The sequence below is a fragment of the Cygnus olor genome, chromosome 1, assembly GCF_009769625.2.
Source record: "Cygnus olor isolate bCygOlo1 chromosome 1, bCygOlo1.pri.v2, whole genome shotgun sequence".
NCBI classification, from domain to species: Eukaryota; Metazoa; Chordata; class Aves; order Anseriformes; family Anatidae; genus Cygnus; species Cygnus olor.
The window spans coordinates 13,959,857-13,979,003 of NC_049169.1; the positions used below are offsets into that span (position 1 = coordinate 13,959,857).

Sequence of the window (19,147 nt, forward strand, 5' to 3'; positions counted from 1 at the left end):
ACATTATGAATCAAAAATCAATTCACATGCTGAGAAATTCATTTTGAGAAATAGTACAAGGGGAATAAAAAACAAACCAGAACTGCTCTGTTCCAATATTTTCAAAATGAAATGGTCTTGGTTTTGTTATCTAATACTGTTTCTTTCTAAAATTGATCTAAGTTTCATTTTAATAAATGGCAAAAATATGTGAAAATGGAATAATATATCTGATTGGATATTAGTTTTCCCTAATTTATTTTCACTTTGGCCACCAAACAGAAAAATCTATTATTCTCACAACTCTGTTCACTATAAATAAGTGCTTCTATTCCAACACACTGCTCTCCACAGCCTTCTGCTCTGTTATGGAAACTTGCTTTTGCCAGATATAGTAATTTGTGGTTCTCCCCAGATGCTATCTTCTTATATTTTCATTCACATTAAGTTCCCCTTCATTTTTTCTACTGTTAGTTGTGATTGCAACTAGTTAGCCTCTACTGCAAGTTTCATTAACATGATGTTTATTGCCTCCTTCAGATAATGAAGCTATTAATTAAAATTGTATCTAACAAGGACCCACTGGGTATGTGAATAAATATTGCTTCAACATGGTTAAATATTTTTTTTTATGTATTTGTTGTCTTTCCAAAGGTTTTCAGAATGCATGGTACTAAGGCCAGCCAAGCCACTTGGAATATTTTGAGCAAGTCTTTCAAAGAAATCAGAACGCAGTCCCCCTTCCCTCATACTGCCCCTTCACTGGAAAAAACTGTATGTTGAGTAAAACTTGCACTCTGTTAACTCCTATTGTTTATTGATCATCGGTTTCATTAGCCTGTTCATTTTAGTGGTTATCTCCATCCATTTTCCCCATTACTGTATGCACACCTAATTTATGCAAAGAGTGTGTAGTATTGCCAATGTCCCACTCTAAAACTCTTGATACTTTTTTCAGAGCTATTGAAGTGTTGGCTCTACTCAACAGCTCTTTTCCTCAGTGCAACCATTAAAATGGAGAACAGGTTTAGAGACATTTTTGAGTGAAAGATTATTTCAGCAGTACACATGAAGTAAACATTTATTCAAATGACATCCTGGAGCTAAAAACGAGTTAAAATTCCCGAAGCCTGTTAGCAGCAGGAGAAAGACCAAGGGACTGCAGGAAGTGGTGTTTCATTTCTCAGAGGAAAGGGAAAATTATAACAGTTGACACCAAGACTGAAAATTGTAATTTTTGTTTTTCTTCACCGTGAATGTCAAATTTGGTTATACTATTAACACCATTAACATTATTATAATGAGATAAGAATCCAGGTATGGAATAGGAACAGGTTGGATACCCCTTAGATGTGTTTGCTGATCAGGGGACTCCATGGAAATTACTGAGGGAATTAAAAATCTTTCAGGCAAAAAAACTGAGGCAATATCATGCTGTCCATGGAGGATAAGAAGTTTTAGAAGATTAGAAAGATTAGAAAAAGACAAATACGGTGTCTATGTTTAGAAAAGGATGAGGGAAGAATATGAACATGGAGAATAGAACTGAAAGAGTTACAGATCAGTCTGCCAAGCTTTAATTCCTAGGAAAATATGGAAATTTTGTTTTGTTTTGTTTCTTATGAATATATGGAAGATAAAACAGGGATGAGTAACACGTAACATGGATTTATTGAGGAACAATCTTGTTAGATTTAATTTATTCTGGATAAATACAAAGATACAGGTGTCCTATAACTTGTCTCTTCTAAGGCTTTTAATACCTTCTTATGTAATATTTTCATAAACAAATGAGGTAAGGTGGTTTAGGTGAAGCTGCTGGAAGGTGAACGCATAGGTAGGTGATAAGGATCACTTAAACCAGTGGCTACTCTTAGCTCACTGATATGCTGAAAGCATCTTCAGCAGTTCCACAAGAGTCTGCCTTGGGTTTGGTATTAGTCAATATTGTTATAAATGGCTTGAACAATGAAATAGGTTATATGTTTATTAATTCGTTAGATTATATTAACCTAAGTGAGCTGCAAGCACTCTGGAGACTTAAGCAGCTAAGTACATAAGCATGATGCTGTGCCCAGGTTTGTACAACCTGCTTGTCATCAGGGCTAATTAAGCACATTAACATCTTGCTAATGTGGCTACATTGCTTGCGGTAGCTGCGATATCCCTGAATGGCACTGCATTATGCCATAGAGATACTCTGTAAAAGAGAAATTCCACGCTTTTTCCATTTAATCTCCTTCCCCAGTCTGGTCCAGGTCACAGTGCTGATTTACTGTCAGGTCACTTAGGTCTGTTTAACTATTTTACCATAAATCCATCTGGAAACACAGTGGACTTAGTTGTACCATGTTGTGTAATGACAGGGTGAATGCTTGCTCTAGGCTAGAATATCATCTCGCGCAGCATGAAAAGCACTCTCTGAGGCTCCCAAGCTTCCCTTGCAGATTCCTCTAACCAAGTATTGATCACGACCTATGCATCAGAAAGGTCTGCACCGTCCCTGATACCTTGACTAGAAGAGTGGTAATTTTCTTGTTTTTCCTGAAAATATATTAGATTGCAGGCATACCGTGATTCTAGCAGATCAATGCCAGAGAAGTTAATATCACCTACTTGTACCTCACTGCTGTATAAATTAGGAACAAGCAGAAACGCTATGCAGAATCCTAACTGGCTTGTCACGCGGGTGAAGTAATTGGCCAGCTTCTGACTTACTGGAGTTTAAAATCTGGAGATCAGAAGGTCCTTTGCTACATCCTGATTGATCTGGTGTTTAACCTCCCAAGAAGAAATATTTGGAAATATATGTAATATACATTTGAATGGATTAGAACATTAACCTAATTAAAACATGGTTTTTAACTGGTGTGAATTAGAATATGTTTAGTCATTCTTCTCTGCCTTGCAGAAAATTACCTGAGAACATCATAAGTCACATCCTGATTGCACTAATATTGTCTTGGTAAGGGCTGAGAGGGTACTTCAGCACTACCAGGTGTAATTCTTGAAAGCTTCCTTAATGTTTAGCATTGTATAGTCTTCAATTACATGGCTCCTGGTAGTATCATTGCAGCCACTTCCATGTTGCTGGGGGGTCTGGAAAGAAAACCTAAAATGCATCCTGTTGGCAGAAAAGTTTATGTGCTTATCTTAAACCAGGCTGGTCCAGAGAAATATAAGGCTTTCTCCATGCAAATTCCATTCCTAGGAGACATATCTTAACTAAACTTTTATTGTAGGAAAAACATGTCTAGACACCAGCCTTCACTGCACAGCTATCTTTGAAGACGTACAGGATATAGCCTGCAGCATGGCATTTCACAGCGCCTTTACTGTTGAATCTACTGACCCTCTGGCAAACAGCTGCCACAGCAAGGGAGGCAAAATTTCCAGCATTGCAGGAGGAGTCTCTGAAGATGTCTGTGCACGGCACAACACAGCAAGCCACCTGAAAGCTATGTCTGAGTTAATTAGCGGCACTGACGAGCAGGATGTGCTAGCAAGGCTGAGAAATGCATGGTGTGGTTGCTGATAGGACTGACCTGACCTGCTCAGAGAAGCCCTAGAGAGCGAGACACTGCACTGGGCAGTGCAGAACATCCTTGGCATTGTAAGACAGCTTAGCAGGACCAGACAGGAAGCATTTCTTGGTGGGCAGGGACAGGAAAGTTTAGATCCCAATAGTTCTGGGGTAGATACAGTGTATTATATTAGCCATAAGAAATTTCAGAGTAGTTTTGCAACTTCTCCAAGTTACATGGGCTGAGAGAAGGAAGCTGAGCTGTGCCAAACAGTGCTGCTTTTCTTCTTCCCTCTGGATCTCAATTATTTATGGTCCCACTTTCTCTGTACTTACTTCATCACATTCATTTGTACTCCCCATCTGCCTTCCCCTTCAACAGCCATTGCTCATCCTGCTTCTTCACAGGAACCTTGAACTGAACCTCTCCTGGGTTATGGAAACCTATCATCTGCTGCCACTGGGAGTCCTGCTACTTAACCCCTTTCCCAGTTTTGTCTTTCTTTTGAAAGCTGCTGGGATGTTTTCTTCTTTTCAGTCCTTGCTTCCACATGCAACCTAGGTACTTCTCACCTTCCTCACATCCTTTCGCATCACTGCAGCCATTGCTCCCTGCCTGACCACCCTCCTGCCAGCCCCTCTCTGCCCACCAAAGCGGATTTCTTTCATTTGTACCCAATTATCTTGCTATAGGGCAGACTTTGGGATATGTGACTTTTCCCTGACAATTGCACTCCATACCCGGTTTGGGGGAAATCTGGTCCTGCAGCCTGAAGGGATGCAGCTCCGGCATGGCCACGTTGTGCTTCCTGGCTCTGCCCTGTTTTATGGGTGCCCTACAGGATCCCCCTCTGTTATCACCAACATGAGATGAACAGGATTAGATTCAAGAGAAGTGGAATAAATCTTCTAAATTAAGTGCTCTCGAATTTTTAAGGTAGACCTATATTGGACTGTTTCTGACTGAAACTGTGATGGCAACGGCAGTTTCACTGACACTGATAACAGTAATTCCAGCCAACCCTTTGCTGTGTCTCTCCCACAGCCGTAAACACTACAGAAATAGAAGACATGTCGATCCCCAAGCCCCGAGAAGGAACACTTCACCAGCGCAGCCAGGCCCCCGGGGGGATGGAAGCCAAAATGTGCAGAAACGGTAATAAAAAAGACATAATGTAAAAGTTAATGCTTCTTGATCGACAGCAAAGGCTCATCAGTGGCGAGGCTGTGGGTTGCCACGGCGACGGGGCCGCACGCTGGGGCTGCCGCTGCTCTCGGTGCTCCCCTCCACAGCATCGCTGCTCCCAGGCTTAACGGGAAGCCTCGCTGCTCTGGGTGGTCGCCAGCCGCCAGCTGCAGCCGGTTCTGCTCCTCAGACAGCGTGGGACATGTGTTTTGAGATGCTACCAGTGCTGGCACCCACTCAAGGGTAATCGAGCCCCAAACATGCTGAGGTTATCTCAGTCGGTAACGATGTGGTGCAGAAATTCCTGCTTGGGCTCAAGGGTTGTCCCGCCTTTAGCTCACGGTGAGCATAGGAAAGGAGGGAGCACAGCAGAGACTTTAGGCTTTTCCAGCTTCAGCTTTGGGTGCCCCACGTATCCTTGCACAGGGCTGGAGTCAAGCTGGTGTAGCCTCAAGACTTCCATGGCTTGCATTTCTCCTCTTCCCACCTCGAGATTTAGGCCAGTCCAAACTAGATGAGTGTGTTCTTTGGAAATGTCCACACTGATTGTGTTAATAGGTTACAATAGTTGCATGTAGCTATATAAGTGGGCTCAGAGTGAAATTACCGATTGTGGATAGGCATCGGGTAAGCCAGTGATATTGCAGAAACTCAGGAGGGAAGTCCCAAAGAAGTGGAGCAGTTCATGTACTCTTACGTGTAGCTACAGGTATTAAAAGCTACCCAGCAGCTAGACTCAGCCATGAAACAAAAAACGAACCTCTAAGGCAAAGCTGCTTTTTAAGAGGGCCAGATGGGGGATACTGTTTGCAGAGTTGTCCAGGGACATCTCCCTCCCATGGGAGTCTGCATGTGTGGGCACCTTCTCACATGCTCAGCAGTTTTTTTTCCAGTTCCCTCAGCTGCCATGCTGACAGTGTCCAGCCCCACCAAAACAGATCATTTACTGTCAGACGCCTTTATTGCTATTTATTCATTAACACATAATAGCCTACTACCACACACCTTCCTCATAAGCTTCTTTCTTTTCTGTGCTAAGTTCTCTTTCTTGCTAATGCTTCTCCAGCTATGCTTTCACTCCTCCTCCCCATTACCTTTCTCTTAATTTCAAGTTCGGTGAAACTAATCACACCAAGATGTGCGTCTCTTCCCAGACATGGCCCATGGCCCAGAGACTGCATCCATCTGTAGTTCTCACCCACAGTATCCAAAGGTTTGCCTGCCACAGCGTACAGCCCTTCCCCTAAGCACTCCAGACAGACAAACTGCTTAAGCTGCTCCACCACAGCAAAAGCTTGATTAGTTCCAAAGAGAGCAGTTTATTGGAGACATAAACCAAGCAGCATCCTTTATTTTACGCTTTGTGTAATGATCTATACACATAAAAAATGAGGACATTGTGATCTGATAAACTGATCAATAAGTAAGGATTATATCCTTACTTGAATATCCTTATATATCCTTAGTTAATCCTTTTAAGGATTATATACATTCATTTTAAACTTGCCCATTTTATAACCACACATGCACACAAAAATGTTTCTAAAAATAACATTATTCCTGTAAAATCCAGTATTCAATAGGATGTGCCAAAAAAAGAGCTGTCCATAGCACATGACTTGCATCTCCTTTATTGTGTGTTGCATACTTACTTGCTAATTTGTAAACAGGATCCTGTCTTACCAGGTGCGTGACACTGTGTCTGCTGTCAAGAAAGATCATGATGATGAGAATCCTGCCTCATCTTTTGAAGAAGCTTTTGGGGAAAAGCCTGGCATAAGTAGTTTAAGATGTGTACTTTTTTAGATGAAACTAGATGGCAGCCACATAGCTGGGACTCAGTTAATTTCCAAGGAGAAAAAAATAGTGAAGGTATGAAGAGGATCGTTGGAGAGAAAGGATAATCTTCTGAAGATTAAGATGATGAAAGCTGTCCTGAAGAGTTTGAGACTATCCCTGCTTCCACCACAGACTTTTTGTGTGATGGCAGGCAAGATGTTTAAAACCTTTATAGATGAACAGCAACTCAGTGTGGCTCCTACTAAGGCCTCGTTTGGAGAAGTGCTGCAAACAAAATCCATGGGAGCTCTGCTTTGAGAAATGAAGTCCCAGCTGTCTTTTACCTTAACTGTTCTGTCCAGAATATACCAGCCTCCTATCTCATAGAGACATGATGTTTTCCAAGACTGTGAAGCACCCATATAATTGTGATAAGAAGCATAAAAAAGCATCCTAAGCCTGTCTTCAGTGGCAAATACAAAGTGCAGTAAAGCAAATCTGGGCTGCACATTGAGCAGGGAGAGAAAAACAAACTCTGGAGAAGCTTCTCATCAAGTAGCAACTGCCAGTGCTGTAAATCAAATGAGCAAGGACGCCTGTAGAAAAGAAAAGTAAGTGATTATGTTATTAGAAAATATATCATAGTAAACAAATACAAAAGAACCAATTAAGGATTGCACAGATAATCTTTATCCTGTCTTTTTTTTTTTTTTGATTTTGAATCTTAATCAAGCTCTTCTGCATTTTTGCTTATGTTTCCATTCATCATTTACAAAAACACCAGCGCTATTTCTTCGTGTGACAGAATATTGATACCACTGGGTTAATTACATTGGAAGGAACTTTTGAATCCAACATAGAGGGGTTTGCCATTCGAAATCCTGGAGTAATAGATCAAGGATTCACAATTTATTATTCTCTAGAGATTAACACTAGAAGGAGATGGGACTAGAAGGAGATGGGACTAGAAGAAGATGGGACTGAATTTCACAGAAATTTCTGATTCTGAGGATTCAAAGTTCTAGTGAGGGACACATTTGGAGTGACTCAGGTGCCCCCCAAAAAATAGATACCTAGTACCTCTTTACCATTTCAGGTGTGCTAAACAGAAGGACTAGTGGGTATTGTTTAGAGTTGACGCGAAATCTCTGTCTTTTTGGTGCTGGAAGCCAGAGAGGCATCCTAGGACAACCAGAGCAGCCACGAACCAGACACAGGATTCATATCTCCTTTCCCACACTCTTTCACTCAGCTTGTGGACACAGTCCTAGTCCCTTCCCCTGTTTCTGTCCTCTCCCTTTCTTGTCCAGTCTGGCTCCCATGTTGCCATCCCCACCTGAGTCTGACTCTTCTTCCCCAGCTCCTCCTTCAGTCTCAGGATTTCCACCTCCCCAGTTCCCTTGGCCCACCTGTTCTGCAGAGCACCTCTCTTCTACTCTCCTGTCTCCTTCCCAGGTCTGTACCTCTTCCTCCTGCCACCCTGATTCCAGGTTTCACCTTCTTTGTGTGCACATGCTCAGGCCAACTATCCCCAACCCTCTCATTCAACCCACACCCCCACTACCTCCTTTCTGAGCTCTCAGAACTCCTCGCCCAACTCCAACTCTGACCTCCACCCCTGAATTGTTTGTCCTGGATGCCTTCAGGCTTGGCCCTAATCCTTTCTATCTTCGTGTGTGATGGCCCCTTAGAGCACCGGGATGTCAGGCATCCTATGGGACCTGTCCAGCTAATCCCAGCCTGGAGACAAGAGGAACAAGCACTGAAGGGCAAGACCATCCTTCCTCCTTCAGCTACCCTCCGAAGGCAGCAGATGAGCAGTCTGGTCACACATTCTAGGAGCAAGATGAGGCGGAGTGAGGTGTAAAAAAATGGTGTGCGTTTTTTTTCAAGTAGCCCATACTTTTTGCCAGTTGTCTGAGAAATCAAACTTTGTCTGAAGCATCTGAAAAACTGTAACAGATGACAGGGAGGATTCCCACATGCATCTCTCTTGCCGGGGGCTGATCATCACTAATATTTCATCGCATGCGGCCCTCTGCCGGCTCCGGGCCCGCACAGCCGCTTCCCCACACGTCCCCACCGCTCCGGCTGAGGCACCTCTCAGGGGAGAACAATCTTCAAAGAGCTCTATATATGCACCATCAATTATTATTATTAACTTGGGCTCAATGCACAGGTCGGGGACTGTGAATCCAAGTGTCACTGGCATATGAATGATTATTACCAGATGCTAATTGCTCATTAATATATGCTAATTACTGCTGCATGCTAAAACGTTCAAGGCGCAGCGTGCCAGGCCGACGTCGCTTGACTGGAGCTGAGCGGCTTTTCCGCGCTGGTGTCACCTCCTGCTCCACACCGAACCCCTCCAGGAGCAGCGGCCTCGGCACCGCTGCTGTTTTGGGGCGATTCTGGCCTGTTTGCACAGCGATGGTCTTCTCCACAGCCCGCTGCTGCCTCCCCACCCCATGAGGAGGGAAGCAAGCCCAGATGATTCCCTGCCTTTGGCTGCTTTTACCTCAGCCTGGCAGGGGTTTGGTGTGGGGAAGAGGGGAGCACCTGCACTGCGCAGGAGGGCACTGCTCGCCCCACTGCAGCTAGAGGAGCACTTACAGCTCCACAGCTGGCAAAGGAACAGCTAACACAGGTTTAAAAGAAATAAACCAAAACCCAAAGGTGTGTGTGTGTGTGTGTGTTGGGGGGGGGGAGGGGTTCAAACTTTAAAATGTTGCCTGAACGCCTCCCCTGGGATATGCCACCCGGCTAGGCACCCCCAGCCGGGCAACGAGCCCCTGAGGGGATGGCGGCTCCCCTCAGCCCGCCCGCGCCCCACGGCGGCCGCCACCTCAGCGCCTCCGCGGGGCTCTCCCGCCCTGGGCGCCCCTTTCCCCGGGACGTGAGGGCTCCGAGGGCCCCGCCGCCGCCTCAGGCGTGTCCCGCTCCGCCCCCCCCCCCCCCCACCGCCGCCACCCTCCCCTCCGCCGCGGGCCGCGGTTGCGCAGGGCGGCGGGGCGCCGGCGGCCCCGCGGCGGGCAGGGCGGCGGGCGGCAGCGCGGAGCCCCGGCGGGCGGCGGCGGGCCATGTTGGAGCTGCTGCTGGCCTGAAGCCCGGCGGAGGGGCGCGTCGCGTCGAGAGGAGTGCGCGGGGAGGAGGAGGAGGAGGAGGAGAAGAAGGAGGAGGAGGAGGAGGAGGAGGAGGAGGAAGGGGAGGGGGGATCTTCTCGGCGAGGATGCCCGGAGCGGCTGCAGGGACGGCGGCGACGGGAGCGGGCTCGGCAGGAGCGGCAGCAGCGGGGATGCTCCCGGCTCAGGAGGCGGCCAAGATCTACCACACCAACTACGTGCGGAACTCGCGAGCCATCGGCGTGCTCTGGGCCATCTTCACCATCTGCTTTGCCATCGTCAACGTGGTGTGCTTCATCCAGCCCTACTGGATCGGGGACGGCGTGGACACCCCGCAGGCGGGCTACTTCGGGCTCTTCCACTACTGCATCGGCAACGGCTTCAGCCGGGAACTCACCTGCCGGGGCAGCTTCACGGACTTCTCCAGCCTGCCCTCGGGAGCCTTCAAAGCTGCCTCCTTCTTCATCGGGCTCTCGATGATGCTCATCATCGCCTGCATCGTCTGCTTCATCCTCTTCTTCTTCTGCAACACGGCCACCGTCTACAAGATCTGCGCCTGGATGCAGCTCACCTCGGGTGAGTGCGGGCAGCGGCCCCGGCCCGGGGGGGGGGGGCTCGGCGGGGGGCAGCAGGAGACCCCCCCCCCCCCCCCGGTCCCCTTCTCCGTCCCTTGGGGCTTGTGGTGGGGAGGAGATGGAGGCGTGGGGGCGCCTCGGGCAGCTGAGGGGCGAGGGAGGTCGGCGAGGGATGCTGCCGGCCGGCTGGAAGGGCAGCCGAGGTCATTGGGGTTCGAGAGCTGGACTTGGGGTCTGGGTCTTCTCCTGCCGTGCTCAAGGCTTCTGTTCCTCCGTGGGTTAGGAGCGCAAAAAAAAAAAAAAAAGCCATCTCAGGCACTGGTTTTGGCTCAGGAGGGCTCCCGACTTCATTTGACTTTCCCCATCGCATCCCGAGTCTCCCTGAGGAAAGCGCATGATGAGAAGGAGGGAGAACACCAGGACACCCCTTGTGCATTTCCAGCACATCTCTCCTGAGTTATGGAGATCTGGCCAGCTGTGGGCAGCGGGCAGGCAGAGGCGGAGTAAAGAACGGGCTCTGGAGTTGAGACAGGAATAAAACCAGTTTCAGTAAGGTAGAAAAGATCAAACCTCAAATAATTTTGGGGGAAAAAAGTCTGAAGTCAAAGCATACCTTCTGCTTGTCTTCCCGATCTTTTGAGATTTGAAATTGAGAAGTTTGGGGTTTGCTGTTAGGGAAGCAGAGCCAGATGTCTCCAAAATGGGCTCACAGGCACTTTTTCAGTCCCCCAAATTGACCTACATTCATTGCAGTTCATGAGCAATAATTCTTCCGAATTCTTTGCCAAGCAGCTTCAGCATTGTTCAGTTTGCCACCTTGTCCATGAGGCTTACTGGAAATTTCTGGTTTGGGTGAAACAGCTTTATCCATTTCTCCGTGAGATGCCGTTTATATGCGTGTTCTGTGTATTTTATGCTGTTTCTGTTACTTACGTTTCTGTGCAGTTTCTTTCATTGTCACTTGGGGACTGATCTGCAGTCACTTGAGACTGGTAGATTTCCCCTCAGTCCCAGCGGGACTAGGACAGGTTTCATTTTCTCTGCATTGGGATTCCTATTTGATGTTGGTAGCTACTTTTTCTGTTCAATAACACGCATTCTGATACGGTGTTGTTAATTGTACATAGTCATGTCACTTGGCTCGAGGCAGAGCAAACTGTTTCATCTTTGCACCACTGACGTCTCCTCTGCTCCATTAAGGACTTTTGCTTTCAGCTGTCTCCTCTCCTTACTGCTCCGCTGCTGAAGGGTGGCATGAATATTTACCAGTTTGGTGCATCCTCAGCCTGTTTTGTTCGTGTCCCATATGCAGCAGGACAGCACAGTTTCCAAATCTCTTATACTTACTGACATCAGGGATAACAGTGTTTTATTCATATGGTTCTACTGTTTTATGCCACTAGAAGGTAGATAAAAATGAATCTGATTCCTTTGCTGCATTTCTGCTCAGGTGAATAATAATGTTTAGAAACCAGTGCATGCAGCTGACCCACAGGAGTCCAACCAGCGTACAGCATCCTGCACATGTGCAGGCATGACATTGGAGATATGTTTTCAGACAAAATAACATGGAATTCTCATCATCTCTGAAGCTAGTCAATGTGCTGTTGGCATTAAAAGTTAACAAAATGAGTTTTACATCAGTAGCAGAACCAATTTTCAGCTGCTTAACTCCAAAATTAGAACAATAGGGGAATAATTCTATAGCAAGTGATTAGTGGCCATCATTCCCAGCTTGTACCCAAATGCCCCAAAAGAACTGTAACAATATCGGCTATTGCAAGAGGCTGATTTTGTTGTTTGATGAATGTTGTAACATAATTTAGCATTTACCTGACTGTACGTTTCTGTGTTACCTCAAAAAAGTTTCCTCAAAAGGAGAGAAAGCTATCAGAAAATCTGTGTTGGTTTGGGTTGCATCCTTTGAAGGAGAAAGCTATGGTGGTGGAACAGAAGTGTAATGTAGAGCAAAATGTGTAGGACAAGAGAGTTTTAATGAGTTCTGATAGTTTTCCTGTAAGCTATATGATCTGCTTCCGTTACTATTTTATTGTTTTGAGAGTATAAGTGATGAGCAATAACAAGCTTAAGATGCTTATCTCCCAGGTAACAATATAGTAAAGTCAACCACATATGCATGTACTTCTGCATAGTACAGGAGCAAAATTGAACCTGAAGTAGTAAAATAAACAAGTATGTGAGTGTAGCTTTGATTTTGCTTATTATTATGGACCGTAGTAATGTGAGTATTGTTAGATCATACAATAATACTTCATGTAATTTAAATCTCCTTGGAAGTTCTTTTTCAACATGGGATCATGCTTGATTTAGGATTTCAAATAATAGCTCAGGATCTCAGTTCTTTAAAAGAAACATTTTGATCCCATTCTCAACCGCATGAGTCATTATAACTCGTCAGCATGATATAGCTCTTGTTTTGAAGAGGTGCTTTTAAATAAGGAAAAGGTAAGCAATATCTTGAGCACATGCATTTTGAATCAGTGTCTCTATCTAATCATGTCAATAAACACAATTAAGCAGAAAAATTGTAGAACAAAAGGTATTTTCTGTGTGTATGTGAGTACGTCATACGTTAGGCTCCTGTATGTTTTTGCCATTGCTTATATTGTTTTGTTTTGCTCCATGTACTTATTGCTGTCAGGGTGTGCTTCATATATTGAGAGCCAGTGTTGAAAGCCTCATTCTCCAGCCTGTAGCCTCCCCTGCAGTTTCAAAATTATACATATGAATGCTTGCACGTACACTTAGCTGATTTGAGCAGCTGTACGAACGAAATCACTTAGTGAAGGTGTTAGAGATGAGGTGTTATTGCTCTTTAATACACTGCATTTAAAGTTTGCAAGGAACCTCACAAATAAAGACTTTTATTGAGACTTACTCCTATATAAGTTAAATAAATTACACTTCAGTTTTGCTGTGATTTGTTTTGTTATTGGATATTTGTCGTTACGTTTTCCTTTACTGTGATGTTGCAAGTTACAGAGAAGATAAAACCATGCAAAGCTAAAGAAAGGCATAGAAATGTTCCCTGGACAAGTAAGATAAAGCCAACCTGTGTGCTTTTCAGTAGGTACCTGAGTCCAGGTGTGCAGTAAGAGGACAACTGGACAAAACAACCCAAAACAACCATACTGTGCCAAACCTCAGGCCTGCCCAGTCCCGTGTCTTGTCTACACAGCCGCCTGTAATGTGCCCAAAAAAGTGCCAGCTCAGAGGAAGCTCACTTTGGCCCATGGTACTCTCCTGGCCTCCAGTACATGGGTTCAGGGGTTTCCCAAGCCAGAGTCCTGGCATTTGAAAGCTCTCCTTGGAATTTCTGTATTGTGACTTCATCTAGTCCCTTTCTGAACCTGTGCAACCCCCCGGCTCATGTACTGGAAGAGGTTGTGAACAGTGGATCCCCAAATACCTTCCCAGTGCTGCTCCTGATCAGACCTGTGTTGTCTCCCCTCCCTTACCTGTTTGTGAGACCTGGAGAGTCTTTAGCTACTTTGTCATTCCTTAGTCCTTAGTTTGTATTATGCCTTTTACCGTCTTTGTTGCCCTTGCCTGAACCATTTCCAGTCTGCTGTATCCTTTTGGAGGTGGTGGGACCAGAATACATGCAGCATTCAAGACAGACAAACCATCCATTTATACAATGCCATAATAATATTCTCTCTTTCGTTCTCTGTTCCTTTCCCAGTAATTCCTAATTCTCACTTTTGTACTGCTAGCGAGCAGTGGGCTGATGTTTTCACAGAACTACCTATTATAACCCCAAGATCTCATTCCTGAAGTGGTAATAGTCACCTTGGAGCACATCATTTTGTGTGGTTAGGTATTTTCCCCTCAAAGAAATGACCTCATATTTATTTATCTACACGGAATTTAATTTGCCTTTTTCTTGCCTAGTCACTCAGTATTGGAAAGTCTTTCTTCAGAGTCAGCCCTTATCATAGCCACCCTGAATGAATATCAGCAGCAAACTTTGTCACCTTACTATTTACCCTGTTTTCCAGCTCATTTATAAATAAGTGAACAGCTCCCAGGTTCCAGCACAGATCCCTGCAGGACTCCACCATTGACCTCTCTCCACTCTGAAAATTGACAGTATTCTCCTACCATCTGTTTATAATTATTTCTCCTTGCAAGGACATTTATTTTTATCCTCTGGGAGTTTCATTTTTTTAAGACCTGTGAATGACAGATTTATCGAAATCCAAGCAGACTTCATTAACCACATTTCCACAGTATGTGTATTTTTGACTTCTTCAGAGCACTCTAGTAGTTTTGTGAAATGTGACTTAAAAATAGCTGTGTTGGTCCTACCTTCCTTGCTTTCCATGCTTCCCCAGATTTTCCTTGGAACTCTTTCAGAAACTGGTTTCACATTACCCGATTTCCAGTTCTTTGGAGCCAAAGCAGCCGTAAGAGAGAGGTTACGTGCCACAGTTAAAAGTTCCTCTAAAACACGGCGTTGTTTCAGAATGAAAAGGTGAAATTCTTCACTGCAGCTGTGTTGTTGTTTGCCTTTATACTTGAAAGAAGTCTGCAGGACCAGGTGACTTTTATATAAGAGTCTTAAAAGGCTTGACCTTGATGCTCCCTGAGCCTTTGTTACTGCTCTTTGTTGGATCTCGGTATAGAGGTGAATTGTGGAAGACTAGAAAAATCCAGTCTCATGCCAGCACATGAGCAGGGTGTCTGGTGGAGTCAGACAAGGATCTTGTTTGCAGCCCAGTGTTCCTCATTATGCTTACCAATTAGTTACAAGAGCAACACATATTAATTGCCACTGAAATTTGCAGGTGACACACAAAAATTATTTGTTTAATAAATTGTAGTAAGGGCAGATAATTCTGTAGACTGATTTTGATGTCACAATAAACCAGGCTTGCTTGAACGACCCATTTTTTTTGATATGCCACATGCAGTGTAAGACTTCTTCAAAATGTGCGAGGCAGCCAATTGATAGGAGACCATATTATAGAAAACAGTTATCTAGAAGAGAAGTTAGGGGCTGTGATAGATGGCCCTCTGAGTGGGGACTCTCACTGCAGTGCTGCACTTAAGAAATCCAATGTAGTTCCTAAATATGTATGCCGGAAAAAAGGGATTTCAGTTGCCCACAGTGGTGCCCATGCACACTCTGTCCAGTTCTAACACCTGTCAAGATTCCCTTTCAAGTGTAAGGCTGAAAAGGTTTCAGGACTGATTTAAGTGAATGAAAGAAGAAGAGCTAAAAGTATGAATTTTCTTGCTATTCAAAAGAAGATTAAAAATTGACAGATTATCGTGTATGGAGACCTACGGGGGAGATTTCAAGCAGTGCAGTGTTCCTTAACTTCACAAATGCTTTGTTTGGAAGCTGAAGTTAACGCAAATTTGCATTAGCCATGAGGTATATACCTTTGTAACTTAAAGTTTCATTTGTTAATTACCTTTACAGTGGTTTCTTTGCCACTTAAGTCATTAAATAAAATTGGTTGCCTTTTTCTAAGAGATATGGCCTAACCTACCAGAAGCAAAGGACTTTGTGAGGCAGAGCACTGAGGTCTTCTCAATGTTCATTTGGGATTATTCTACATCCCAGGCTAATCAGTGGTCCTTAACCACCATTCCTGCCCACGCTTGCCCCTGTGGTATTCCCCTCCTGCAAAGGGGAGAGGTGCGCAGAAAGCCTAAGGGAGAGGAAAGCAAGTCCAGGAGCACCAGGCAAGTTCTGAGCTGGGTTTCAGCACCGGTGCTGACCCACCAGGTGAGCTGAGGTTATTCAGTGGTGTGTGAGCAGCAGTGGGTGTCTGACCTTCGGCAGAAAATTCTGGCAGAAGATACGGAGGGCTGAAGATGAAGAACTGAAGGTCAGATTGGGAAATTGTGAGTGAGATGAGAGATGTGGCTGCGCAGCCATCCCAGTTTCATTACATGGAAGCATTTTCACATATTCTATGTTTTGGCTATAAAAATTGAGGTAAAAGGTGTGTTCTGTGAACAGGGGAACTGAGCAAGAAGTGCTCTGCCTCAGTGTCCCCTCTGCATCCCAAATAGACCTTTCTTTCCCCAAATACCCTGTATCCACAGCATCACCAGTTCTCTCCTAAATCCCTGCCTCAGACAGCATAAGTTCCCTTTCGGTAGTTGAACCTGCAGACTCCTCACGGGCTCTTTATCTCTGTACTTTACAAGGACACAGTGGTGTTACAGCTGGCTGAAAGCTGTTTGTGCGTTGCTTTCGTGCCCTCAAGTTGCCACCTGGTTTTGTTAAAATCTCCCCGTCTTTCTGCTGGTGGGAATTTGGGATCCTTTCTGCTCTGTCCTCGTACCAGCCTTGTCACAAAACTTGCAGAAGTTTAGTATCTTGGAGATACCTGCCATCAGTCAAATGTGGTCATCAGGCTGAAAATCACACAGCCTTGATCCTGCAGGGAACCTGAGTAAAATGTATCATCTAAGAAGTGTATATCATTTATTTGTATGAGGGATTTGAGAATTTGATAGCAAAACTTGATTTTGAAGGATAAAGGTGTTTTGGGATTGGAGAGGAGATGTTTTTTGTTTTACAGTGTAATAAAAATTTCAGCATCTTATAACTCTCCCAATTGCCTTTTATGAATATCCTGGGGGTTGCAGTCCACTGTTTGAGAAACACTAAGATAACAGAATAGTAAGATATAAAAGGAAATGCATGAAGTTAGCCAGGCAGTTTGAGGACAAATTCCATTTCATTGGGAAAAAAAAATGTGTAGGACGGGAGAAAGAAACTGGGGGAGAATTTAAAAGAGGAGAATCTGTTGAGCAGAGAACTTGAATACTGTTGAGAAACACAAATGGAAGTGGAGTTTTAGAAAGCAGCTGGCGCTGGACCAGCTCTACTTCCTTGCAACCCAAGGGGCTTCACTGGCATGGGGCTGCTGCCCAGTTATCTCCAAAATTCCTTCTAGAAGTTTAATGAAGAAAATTGCTATATAGAACAACGAAGCAAGGACGAGGAGAAACACACAGATATTATTGGTAGTAGAAGACATGGTATAAAAATAAGGCTAGATTTTCAAACACTGAGGTTATTTTACCTTTTGAGAGTGAACCTTTCTAGCACTGTGGTATAAACAGCATTAGCTTTGATCTTGCAAACATAAAGACAGCAAACGTATCAGGACGGAAAATCTGTGGCGTGATCAGGCAGTGTGGACTCAATATTTGAAAACTAACAAGATCCAGCTGTGAGGAATGGCAGGGTCACAGCAGTGAGGCATCACAGAGGAAAAAATAAAAACATTTTTGCTCGGAAATGGTGAAATGAAAAAAAGACACGAACAAGCCTAGAGCCTGAAAAGTCTGCAGAATTCGATAGTATCAGTTGCTATCAGCATTGTTAAAAACACGGTGGCAGCATGACAGAGTGGATAGCTAGAATATGCATTACTGTGTGGAGCAGTGAGCAAATCCCAATTACTAAGAGAGAATTATGGCTGGAATCCTTAAGAAGGGGAATATAATAGACTTTAAGATCTATCTCCTCCAAGAATGATATTATCCATCTTCACGTCAGTGTTCAGAGATGCAGAAGACTCTAAACAAGCTGGCCTTAGAATGAGAAGGTCAGACGTACCAGGGGAAGAGGTTCCTTTATTTTCTCCTTGAGAAGCCAGATGCAAATTCATGAATGTCATTGATTTTAAAAGGTAGCTGATGGCCTCTGTGGAGAGCCTCTTTGACACAAGCACATCATGTGCTATTTCAGAGAATATTATTCAATCAAGTAATTGAAACTTCGTCAGAAGGCGAGAGCTACAGAATAAACGGTTTAAAATAAATTATTACAAACCCTTGATGAGATGTCACACATCCATTCCCCTTTCCTCATTTTCATGGTTATCTTTCAGAAAGGAAAAGTTTATAGGGAAGAAAGATAGACAAGCTGTACTTGCAAGGTCAAATACAAATATTCCACAAATATTCAACAAATGTTGAGAAGATGCTACTCGTGAAACCTTGGGAGATTTTTTGTTTCCTGTTAAAAGTCAAAAGCCACATGCCTTACTTGCAGAAGTTCAGTGAATAGGGCCAGTAATCTCAGGGAGTAACACGGCCAGAGCGTGCCTTGTATTGCCAGGCTACACTGTCTCTGCAGCCTTGGTCTTACAATACTTTGTCACGATGAGCTTTGTGTGCAGAAGGGTGAACAAAATCGAGCAAGGAGGGAGGAGGGCGGGCTGGCAGCAGCATATTTTCCTCCTGTCTGACCTTCTGCCTCTTCCTCTGCAGTAAGAGGCACCTGGAGTGCCTGCAGCAAAGCGAGTGTGTCCTGAGCTCCTTTTGTAACGCAAAAGTCCCCTGATGTGGGCAAGAGGAAGCTTGGAGAGGGTTGTTTTGCAGCAGCCTGGATGACAGCATGAGCGTGAAGCAGCTACATGTGCTCTTGCTGGCCTCTTGGAGATTAACGGGCTTCAAAGCTAAGCTCAGGCCGTTCGGTATCAAGGCATCTCCTCTGCTCGATAGAGCCCAACTGAGGGACACGGTGGCTGTGCCCGTACCCACAAGTGAACCGAGTCCAGAACCAGCCCCTGCTGCAGCGTCAGCTGGCACAATGTCCATGTATTACCTTTTTTTCCCTTCTAAAACTGGGTCACCCAACTGAAACTGCCTCTTGGGAACCGTTCTTGGCATGTCCTACCTTGCAAACTGTGCCCTGGCAATTTTTTGGAAGAGTGGTAGTTGGAACAGACTAAAATTGTTCCTGTGGCACATGCTGTGGGACAATTCTAACAATTTAATACCATAGACAATTGAGTTTTGATGCCTGAGAATGTTCCCTGGCACCGCTTAATTTATCTGTATAAACATAACCAGTATGCAGCAGAGCCGCAAAATGAGGATCTCAAGAATTATCTGTGCAGGAAACTTAAGGTGGCATGGGATTTATTCCTTCAATTTAAGTCAATTTGTACCTGCAGCTCAGTGCTGTAGTATTCATTTG

General features: G+C 44.7%; 1 protein-coding gene across 3 annotated transcripts in view; it reads left to right on the forward strand.

Moving 5' to 3' along the window:
* Positions 1-9,649: 9,649 nt before the first annotated feature.
* The window catches only part of LHFPL3 (LHFPL tetraspan subfamily member 3), a 253,696-nt gene continuing 244,198 nt past the window's right edge, over positions 9,650-19,147 (forward strand). For all 3 annotated transcript variants that reach the window (XM_040544607.1, XM_040544608.1, XM_040544606.1), the window contains exon 1: positions 9,650-10,168. In XM_040544607.1, the coding sequence (XP_040400541.1) occupies positions 9,700-10,168 (469 nt within the window). In that variant the 5' untranslated portion in view covers positions 9,650-9,699. The remainder of the gene's footprint in view (positions 10,169-19,147) is intronic.